Source organism: Brachyhypopomus gauderio, unplaced genomic scaffold, assembly GCF_052324685.1.
Source record: "Brachyhypopomus gauderio isolate BG-103 unplaced genomic scaffold, BGAUD_0.2 sc106, whole genome shotgun sequence".
Lineage (NCBI taxonomy): Eukaryota > Metazoa > Chordata > Actinopteri > Gymnotiformes > Hypopomidae > Brachyhypopomus > Brachyhypopomus gauderio.
This window is the reverse complement of record NW_027506927.1, coordinates 639,461-650,372: the sequence shown is the minus strand read 5'-3', so window position 1 is coordinate 650,372 and position 10,912 is coordinate 639,461. Positions and strand designations below refer to the sequence as shown.

General features: G+C 44.4%; 1 protein-coding gene across 1 annotated transcript; it reads left to right on the top strand.

The window, feature by feature from the left end:
• Positions 1-5,322: 5,322 nt before the first annotated feature.
• rbm7 (RNA binding motif protein 7) lies at positions 5,323-8,621 on the top strand. Its single transcript, XM_076993230.1, has 5 exons — positions 5,323-5,531; positions 5,860-6,022; positions 6,106-6,193; positions 6,285-6,387; positions 7,889-8,621. Exons 1-5 carry the CDS (start codon positions 5,439-5,441, stop codon positions 8,222-8,224), a joined length of 783 nt encoding a protein of 260 aa, XP_076849345.1. The 5' UTR covers positions 5,323-5,438; the 3' UTR covers positions 8,225-8,621.
• Positions 8,622-10,912: the final 2,291 nt, after the last annotated feature.

The following is a 10,912-nucleotide window of genomic DNA, read 5'->3' as shown; positions in this document are numbered from 1 at the left end:
AATTCATTCATTGAAAACGCAAACTGTACCACGTCGAACAGCACGCCCAAATTTAGCCTCACCTAAACAAAAGAAAAACTGTTTTGAATGTTTCACCCTGCTGTCTAAATGTATAAGACTTGCCTAATTGGGTAGAGTTTTGCTTAACTCACTAGCAATTGTAACCTCCCTGCACAAAGCTAGGGGCCTCTTTATCTTACTGGCCTGTGAAACCGTGTCACAGTGTCTCACATATGCAGTTTATATTACATGTACAGTTGTTCTATTTATATGCTCTTATGATGCATATACACTTGTATGCGTAGTGATGCGTTCCGCAGAATCATAAATAATTCCACTCATTCATTCACAAAGACTCCGAGAGATCAGCAAGCTCATTGCAATAAACATGACTGAGCCCTCTGTTCCCGGTGGCACATAGAAAAGCATTCGATGAACCCCTCAGAGATTCCCGGAGGTTACTACAAAGACAGCTTACTCCGGCCCGTTAAGCCACGTTCAGCTCGGCTCAGCTCCGTAGCACCGGCAGGGTGGCTCTCTGCCAAGACACGCCGCGGCGGATGGTAGAGTTCAACTCGGACACACAGCCTACCGTCCTGCTCGGAGCAGTCGTTTAACCGCGCCTTGCGTCAGCAGCCGCTCTTCAATCAAAATGTTGCTGACTCGCCAAACACGCCTTCATGCGAGACAGGGTATAAGAGCCGAGTCTCCGGTGCTAATCGTCCTAATGTTTGATATTTCGGTCCCACTGCAAGTGCTCGCGTTTAAATCTGGTGTTCTCTATGCTTAAGTGTTTTAATGATTAAACTCCATCTGGATTGGCTATTCTTGGAACACAGACGTGTCACTCAATTAGTTCAACTAGGCTGATGTGGGCGTTGCACTCAATAGCTTAATTATTTGAAACCTTGACTACGTTGAAGCCCACAATACATGGAAAAACCTGTGGCAACACGAATGCCATTATGGTCAAGGTGATTTTTTTACCTTCAGTTAAGATGTCACTGTGCATAAAATGTGCATAAAGAAGTAAGAAAATGTTACATAGTAAATCAAAAACACAAATTAAAAGAAGATACCGTTATCAAGATAGGCCATGGCGCGTCAATCCGATACAGTGAGGTTAATTAAGTCACTAAAGTTTTTATTATGTTATTTGCATCCATACCAGCCCAACGCTTTCATTTCGGCCAGATAAAAGGGTGTGTGATGAGGTCATTCTGTGTATAATTAGCTTTGCGTTTAATGGCAGCTTCCATCTGAGTCGTGACTAGCAAGAGCGAATGCAAATACAAACACCGACTCCCCCGCCTCAGGCCCCGCCCGCCCTGCGAGGCCCCGCCCCGCCCTACCAACCATTAAGCACGCCACGACTCCGCTGCCCCGTCCGACGGAATGTGATTTTAATATTTCATATAGGGACTAGGAGCAAACCCAGGAAGCGCGAGATATGTACGCACTTGTCCCCCGCGTCCCCTCTGGAGCTTCTTCAGTGTGCTTCAGTAGAAGGCACTAGATGAAACGCAGAGTGCACTGTGGGCTTTCTTACAGCTTCGAGTCCAGTTTATAGATCCGCCAGAACTACTGAGGATCAACACTGCCATCTTCTGCTGACACGTGTAACAACGAAATAACGATCAAAGTTGCGACTCCTGATTCCCCCTCAGGAAACCGATCCCAATAGGAAGCAGTGGGGTCAGCGCACCTGAGCTTTCTTTTTTTTTTTTTACAACGGGGGTGGTTGGATTTGGTGGGGGGGGGGCGTGGTTTGACAATGACAGCCTGATACGGGCTAGAAAAACAATTTTCTAATCAGATTTTACAGTTTTTCTCAGTCAATTTGATACATTTCTCACATCATGGTTTACATTGGCATCACAAGTGCATTTCTCAAAACAGTTAGTACAAACAGCACAACTCAATGAAATACCTGCAAAAGCTGCACATTCTGTATATCAAATACATGTCACACACAAACTTACATGGAACACAAAGTTACACATGACACATGTATGTGGGAGACTGATAGCAAGAAATTGGACTGGAATCAAATTTGTATAGCAATATTGTTTGACTGTATTGTTCGCACTGCAATTTGTCGACAAAAACAAATCTGATTGAAATTCAGAAAATACAGACAACTGACTGGAAAAACTGCAAAATAAAAAACTAAATGTACACATTCAAAACAACCTGAGCACATACAGCCTCCTCTTGTTGTGTGAAAATGGAACCTCTGCTACCCCTATGAGCTAGTCTTGATATGGTATAAGAATGCAAAAATGCAAAACAAAAAATTGAATAACATGTCAGAATTCATGTCAATATGCAGCATTACAGCAGAAAGCACATTTTTGAATTACAGTACATACACGTTTTCTCTATGAAATGTTTTGAACAATTGAAGACACAGTTGTTCTTCCAATATTCAGCTGCACCCAGCGACCAGCTTCAGCCATTGCAAGACCATGACTTACATGTAAAACATGGTCCACAATTGTTGCCCTTATTTCACTCTTTTGTCCCCTCAGCCTTACACCACACAGTCTTGCCCCTCTTTTTTGTTACATTTTTGTAATTTATCCTACTTTGATTAAATTGTTTGCAGGTGAACATTCAGTTACAGTAAGAAAGGGAATTGGTGAAGGCTTAGATCAAGGGGTAAGACTGTACATACAGTCCTCTACACCACACAGTCTTACCCCTCTACACCACACAGCCTTACCCCTGTAAGGCTTACTGTACATGTAAGTCAAGTACTGTACTTACTGTACATGTAAGTCAAGGGGTAAGACTTACATACAGTCTTACCCCTCTACACCACACAGTCTTACCCCTCTACACCACAGTCTTACCCCTCTACACCACACAGCCTTACACCTCTACACCACACAGTCTTACCCCTCTACACCACACAGCCTTACCCCTCTACACCACACAGCCTTACCCCTCTACACCACACAGTCTTACCCTTCTACACCACACAGCCTTACCCCTCTACACCACAGTCTTACCCCTCTACACCACACAGTCTTACCCCTCTACACCACACAGTCTTACCCCTCTACACCACACAGTCTTACCCCTCTACACCACACAGCCTTACCCCTCTACACCACAGTCTTACCCCTCTACACCACACAGTCTTACCCCTCTACACCACACAGTCTTACCCCTCTACACCACACAGCCTTACCCCTCTACACCACAGTCTTACCCCTCTACACCACACAGTCTTACTCCTCTACACCACACAGTCTTACTCCTCTACACCACACAGTCTTACCCCTCTACACCACACAGTCTTACCCCTCTACACCACACAGTCTTACCCCTCTACACCACAGTCTTACCCCTCTACACCACACAGTCTTACCCCTCTACACCACACAGTCTTACCCCTCTACACCACAGTCTTACTTCTCTACACCACAGCTTTAATCCTTTTCTTGGCTGTTCACCCTGTACATGGCCTTGTCTTTCCATTATGAGACTTTGTGATACTGTAGTGTTTAGCATCTATAAATGTTTGCCAATTACAGTAAAGGTTCATGAGACACACCTCTGACCTATGGTTGAGACCATTGTTTGATCTAAGCCTTCACCAATTCCCTTTCTTAACTGAATCTTCACCTGCAAACAATTTAATCAAAGTAGGATAAATTACAAAAATGTAACAAAAAAACCCAACTAAATAAATAACTGTAAAATGATGCCTTAGAGATTATGAGATGTTCAGCACTTTTGCATATAATGACCTAGGCGATGACTTAAAGACTAAATGTTTTGGAGGGTAAGACAATTCAACAGACAATCCATACAACACATTTTGATAAACATGACATAAGCAACTGATAATGTAAAAAACAACAGACAATTGTCCATGTCCATTTGCAAAATTTACAAAAGCATTTGCTAAATGTTAAATATAATGCAATTATGATGTGCACAAGTGACAAGGAGATGTGGAGATTGAATGAACAGTTTTGAGAATTTCAATTCTGATCTGAGAAATGAACCAAATCGACTGAGAAGAAATGTAACATTACATTTCGTCCCATTTGTCACATCACCTCCAGAATAAGTGCTTACAGCCCATCCTGGAGGTAAACGAGAAACTTGAACACATCATTTACAAGGTCGTATTTTAATGCAAGGAGTGAATTTTTGAGAGCTGAATACTGTGAAACTGCAAAGGGGCTCAGTATTAAATCATGCTAACTTACTGCACATAAATATGCAAAAATGCATTTTAAATATCGCTTGTTTTCTTCACATTTTCCATGGCCACTTTCTTGTTCCATGTTGAGGTCATTTGTTCTGCAGAGTTCCAGCTTCCTGGTGCAAAGCAAAGGTGTCCAGCGGTGTCATAAACCGCCGGCAGCCGAACAAGGACCCCGCGAGAATGAAATCACCGCTGTGGGTTGACAAAATACTCGTGCGTCCGTTTCGACGGCGGGGGCTGCGCAGGCGTCCGTTTATGCCTTGCGGGACTAGCGCGGCGTGTTGGGCAGCCAGCTGGAACTAGCCCTGTGCTGCTCGGATCCAGAACGATGGAAGTGGCCTCAATACATCAGTGGTGTTTATGACTGAGCGCGCATGACTAACTCCCCGGATCCGGGGCTGAGACGGCAGGCGTCCTGAGATCCCAGAGTGCCAGAGCTTTTCACCAACATTCACGTCTGTCTGACTTATGTGAAAAAGATGAAAATAGGATGAAAATAGATCAATTCTTCACTAGACTCTTTTCAGCACTGGCAGTGAGACCATATTAAATGTCACGATTCTCTGAGATACTGAACCTGTGTCAATACTACAGCATCGCCTATGAAACATTAGACGGCTTAAAAAATAAACAACAATAATAATACTTTTCAGTTAGCTCTATTACTACAAATGTCCAGAGCAGCAGTTGATGTGCTTAGACTGGCTGGTCTGCGCTGCATCTTGTGCATCCTGGGCTCTGGCACGCCTGAGGCGCTGCTGAAGGCGCCCGTGTCGGCGCTGTGATCCACGCATGTACTGGGCGATGTCTTATTATCACATCATTTGTAGGGGCCACCTGCAGACTTGGATGTGCTGTGTCGCAACCCAAAAATCGACACGGCACGCCCTGCCTGCCAGTTCTGGTCCGCTGTACTTCACCACACGCTGGTAGAAAGCAAACGCACACAAACGTGGCAGCCTCCACTCCCCCAGCCTGAGGCAAACGCCGTGGTGCGTACACGATCAAATATGTGGTTGTGCAACAGCGCCTTCTCGAGGCCATGCAGAGAATTATTTTTGTAATTGTCGCAAAGCAACAGCTTTGCTCGACAGTTGCTGTCGACATACGGCGTCGTCTTTCCGACATTAATCTGCAGATATAAACATTGCTAAAGCTGTAGCGCGCGTAGTGTACAATTCAGCTGGTGTTTTCGGCCCGTAACCTCGCCAGGATGGGAATAGCCGACGAAGCAGATCGGACTCTGTTCGTTGGCAACTTGGATCCTCAAGTAACCGAAGAGCTTCTGTTTGAGTTATTTTTACAGGCAAGTTGTTGGTGCTAACTAGCAGCTTAGCTAGCTTGGCTAACTCGCCACTGAACCAACTAGTGTGGTTTGGTGTACGAGACGTCGCTAGTTAACTAATCACACAATCACCCAGCGAACTAAATAACTCGGATTGAAAGTGTTAATTAACCAGTTATGTAATTGGTTTGTAAAGACGAAACCGTAATTCTAGCTAGCTAGCGTGGTTGTCCGTGAATGGTAATGTAACCTAGGTTAATGTAAATGATGGTTTGGTTTCAGCTGAATAACGTTTGAAGTGATGGCGAGAGTAGCTAAAGTTGTTTGGCTTTTTCTTCCTTTGCTGCAGGCTGGGCCTCTGATCAAAGTCAAAATGCCCAAGGACAATGACGGAAAATCAAAACAGTTTGCCTTTGTGAACTTTAGACATGAAGTCTCTGTCCCGTACAGCATGAACCTGCTTAACGGAATCCGGCTTTTTGGAAGGCAGCTGAACCTCCAGTTCAGAGCAGGTGGGCCCGTCCTCCCCGTGGTTCTTCATGCTGTTGATTTGGGTCCAGTAGACACACTAACGGTGTTTGTGGGTCTCTCACAGGAAGCAGTCATATTAACCAAGAGGGCAAAAGTCCTGCAAACTCCCAGAATTCAAGTCCAGCGAACACGCCTACTCACCGCGGTGGCAGGTATCCTTAGCTGCCATCCTATTTTACAGGGGTTTTTTGTTTGTGCTCTGCTTCTTTATAAAAGGTGCCCATGTCCTTTCTTAATTTGCAGGCATGACAGGACCCCAGAGCAGATGGGCTCTCCATCTTATTCCCCACCTCAACAATTCCAGAGGCCTTTCTCCTCGCCGGACAGTCTGCAGAGGCAAGCACTGGTGAGTGTATGTCGCTGCTAAGCGCCTGTTATTCCTAGCCTAGTTCACACATGGCATCACAACCTTAGATGTCATGAGGTAGTTGGCAAGCAGAAAGGTTTAGATAAGGTTAGATGGGGCAGATAAGGTTAGATGGGGCAGATAAGGTTAGATGGGGCAGTCATGGCCTGGCGGTTAGGGAACTGGTCTTGTGACCGGAGGGTCGTGGGTTCGATTCCCAGACAGGCCATGACTGAGGTGCCCTTGAGCAAGGCACCTAACCCCAACTGCTCCCCGGGCGCCGGGCTAGGGCTGCCCACCGCTCTGGGCACGTGTGATCCACAGCCCCCTAGTAATCACTAGTGTGTGTGTGTGTTCTGACTGCACAGATGGGTTAAAAGCGGAGGACAAATTTCGATTGGGGTGTAAAAATCACAATTGACAAAATATGGCACATTTCATTCATTTCGGCACACATTTCATAAACAGCATGAGCAGTTCATTTATTTTTATTTTATTAGCTTTTACTGATTAGTTCCATGACTTTTCTTTCCCCATATGCACTTTGATCAAAAGTCCATTTAGTCCATAATTTCTTTATTAGTGATTAATTACAGTTAATTATTAAAATGTATAAAAATGAATTCTTTACAACACAGATTCATTTGGACAATAATAAATTGGACAAAAAGGCATTAACTTGGAACACTTTAACATTTTATAATGGAACAGAAGTTGTTAAACTCCACAGGTAGGCCTAGATTTAGTCAGCACTGTCATCAACAAATGTCTTAGGATAGGACAGATGTTTGTATAGCTTTCTCCATCTTTGAAATGCCAGAACAGCCCCAAGGTCTTGTGGCTTGCACACATGATCAGGCAAAGCGCTGCTTCAGCTGAAAGGCAGTAGGCTAGATGCAGCACGTTACCACAGAGTCGCACCTCTGGAAAACATTGGCCAGTCTCTAAAAAAGCAAAAAAAAAAAAAACCTACAGTTTCACAAACGTAACTTTCAAATAGCTTTGAAGAATCAGGGAAAGCATTTAGATGTAGATTATGTATTTTTTTAATTAATTAATTTTCCCCATAACATCTGAGCTTTTCAATGGATTTCCAGGAAAGAAAATGTAGGAAATTGTGCTGATTGCCTGTATGCTGTGTGGTAGATGGGGTTAGGCTGGATAATGGCAGAATATTTCTTTAGATTCATTCTGTCATGGACGAAAGCCTGAGGCTGTCCAGACTCTTAAGCCAGGAGACTGATGTAACGCGGGCTCAGGGCTGACCAGTGTTCACATGTGTGACCTTTACCCCCACAGATGAACATGTGTATTCTGGCTTGTCCCCCACAGATTAACAACATCGAAGGGGGAAAGACCAGAACATGCATGTTGTGGACCAGAACACGCGTGTTCTTGCTTTTGCCCCCCAGATGAACAACACGCGTGTTTGGGACTACATGTGTGTGCTGACCTTTGACTCCACAGATGAACATGTGTGTTCTGACCTTTAACTCCACAGATGAACAACATGTGGCAGGTTCAGATGCAGCAGCTTCAGCAGCTGAATGGAGCCTTCGCCCTAAGCCTGCAACAGCAGCAGTTCAGGGGCGGGGTCTGTAGCCCATGGCAGCTGGAGAACTCCGCCCATAGAGGCCAACGCCACACCCACCAGCAAGATGGCAGCCGTCGCGGCCGAGACCACCGTCACGATGGCGACGACCGTCATCGCCGCGACAGCCAGCGAGGCGAGTTCTATTACCATGACGATCGAAGCACGGGCCGAGATAGAGATTACACCCCAGACAGACGCAGGGACTCTAGAGAAGGCAGAGACGGACGATGGAAACGACACTGAACCAGAATAAAGGTTTAGAACCAAACACAAAAACAAAGAGCTCTGTTAAAAAAGCCAGATGTGGAGGTGGTTGAACGTCTCCACAGCTAACTTCTGTAATAGTTTCTTTTAAAGGACAAAAGTCAGCTGTGTTTTTAAAATGTTTTCTAAATGAGAACTTTTTAACCTGTTAAAATGACCTGTTATGGGTGTTGCACCTCCCTTTATGTTATAAAGCAGCTATGGGTGGACATATTGCATAATAATTTTATTAAGAATGTACAAGAAGATGCATTAAGATGTGAGTAAAAAGAATCTTGTCCACGTTCTCAAAAGTAATAATAAAAAAAAACAGTAAAAGTCACTGAGTTTAATACTTGCTGGAATCTGACTGTAGATTCCCATATGTCTGTATTTAGTTGTATTTTATATTATTTTTCTATGGAATAGGCATTTTAACTGAATGATATGGCCTATAAGAATTCATTTCTTTTGGACCCAGTAATTGTGCTTTGATGGGCCAGATCTGTCTGTCTTTATCATATAATACAATGGTCCACTTTCTGGGGGCGTGCAGTGATAAGTTAGTCACTGACTTTGTAACTTCTTTGCCATCAGCAATATGTATTTTTGTGTGGTGAATGTTTTGAACAAGGGCATTCGTGTATTCGACGAGCAGGGAATTTTTTTTAAGCGATTACTTGTGTTCTGGGGAAAATAAGGATTTTATGCTTAATTCCTAAACTATTTGCTAGAAAAAGAAAATTTTGTTTTTAATTCTGTGGGTTTTCATGAGATTTTTTTGGTATTGAAATTCATAGTTGCGGTGCTCTTTGCCTTTCAAAGTTTCTGTTTTAGGTTTTCAAATAGGAAACACAAACTCTGTTTCTCTCTCCTGACAAGAGAAATATGGCAAAATAAACCGCAGCATTTACAAAGTGGTACGTGTCCTTTTTTATTATTTGTGTGTTTGCTTCGTGTAGAATACATTTATCTCAGTGCACTTAGTTAAAACACGTAAAACATTAATAATAATGTTCAGAACTGAAATACCGCTGGTGCCTGCAGGTGATGGAGCCAACGTGGGTTTTAACGCAGTATTTAAAGTATTTGTCGCATAATATATTCGATTGTGTCAAAACGTGTTTATTATTTTCACGTCCACTTTGGACCGCCTGCGCATACATGCCACTTGGGTAAGTGTCCCGGTTCGTGAAGAGACGGATATGAGTGTTGTTTGGGCGGGACATCTTTTAGGAGTTTACAAAGAGCACCGTGCCATATGTAAACGAGTTTAGTGCATGGCTGTAAATTGGCCTGGCTTCTGTCTGTCGTGGGCCTGTGGCATAACGATGTAGGAACGCTTCGTCTAGCATTGCTTTTACACTCGGTTGGATTCAGATGAGTGTAAGTCTGAAATGAAATGAAATGTGCCATATTTTGTCAATTGTGATTTGTACACCCCAATCGAAATTTGTCCTCCGCATTTAATAGGCGTATGTGATTTTAAATGAATTTGTATTACTGCACTATTCGTATTCTCTCTCATGTTTTACTCTATAATTAATATGAAACGCTTTTCTCGTCTGAAATGCGCATGACTGAAACAGCAGTGTTACAGCGATCAACTCGGAAACCTCGTATTTGATGCGTTCGTGTGTTTGGGCTGCGTCGTTGCTCCGCACGTGAGGACTCGTAGCACCCCGTACGTTTCATTCGGGCTCGCGCGGGTCCCACAACTGCGCGTGCGGAACGTGACGCTTCTTCTATCAGATGAATCTCCTCTTTGAACATTGAACTCCGAGAGGTTAGTGTCGGGTTCTCGTTTACAGAGCTGCAAGCCGTTCTCGAAATGATTATAATTTTCCCATGGAGAGTAAAAATAACATGCAGAGGAGCCGAGATTACCAGAGCTGTGTTCAAAGTGTGAAGGATTATGCGCAGGAAATATGAAGATCTGCGCTGGAAAGTTGAGGCGCTGTGGGGTGCGAGTGTTTGATCACAGGCGGTTGATGGGAACAACTGCGTCGGGGCGCTGGGCACATAGGGGCGGTAATTAGAGACATTGGTGGGGACTGGGAGGGTCGATATGGCACCTATGAACCCCGCGACCTGATTGCTATTATCCGGTGACTGAAACCCTGGCACACCGACGTGTGTGCGCCGCCAGGTTAGTCGTTACAGTCTGGACTAATTTCGAGGGGGACAAACGGGTCCCTAAACGTCTGCAAGGGATTCAGGGCAGTCATGGCCTGGCGGTTAGGGAAATACGAGGGCAGTCAAATACGAGGGCAGTCATGGCCTGGCGGTTAGGGAACTGGACTTGTGACCGGAGGGTCGTGGGTTCGATTCCCAGACAGGCCATGACTGAGGTGCCCTTGAGCAAGGCACCTAACCCCAACTGCTCCCCGGGCGCCGGGCTAGGGCTGCCCACCGCTCTGGGCACGTGTGATCCACAGCCCCTAGTAATCACTAGTGTGTGTGTGTGTTCTGACTGCACAGATGGGTTAAAATGTGAATTTAAATTAAAAGTCTAGGACAATAAACTGTAATACATACATATCATACATACATATCAAACACCCTCGTTTTAATTTCTTCACGTCTAAATTTCCACTAGGTCACCTCGTTAATCTGAACGAATTCCCGTATGCATTGCTGTAAACAAATATCCCCCCAGGAAACAAACACGTTTTCAGCCATTTTAAT

Coding starts and splice junctions, on each gene's coding strand:
- rbm7 (XM_076993230.1), top strand. CDS start 5,439: ATGGGAATAGCCGACGAAGCAGATCGGACTCTGTTCGTTGGCAACTTG. Junction 6,023..6,105: donor GAACCTCCAGTTCAGAGCAG/GTGGGCCCGTCC, acceptor GGTCTCTCACAG/GAAGCAGTCATATTAACCAA. Junction 6,388..7,888: donor GTCTGCAGAGGCAAGCACTG/GTGAGTGTATGT, acceptor TTAACTCCACAG/ATGAACAACATGTGGCAGGT.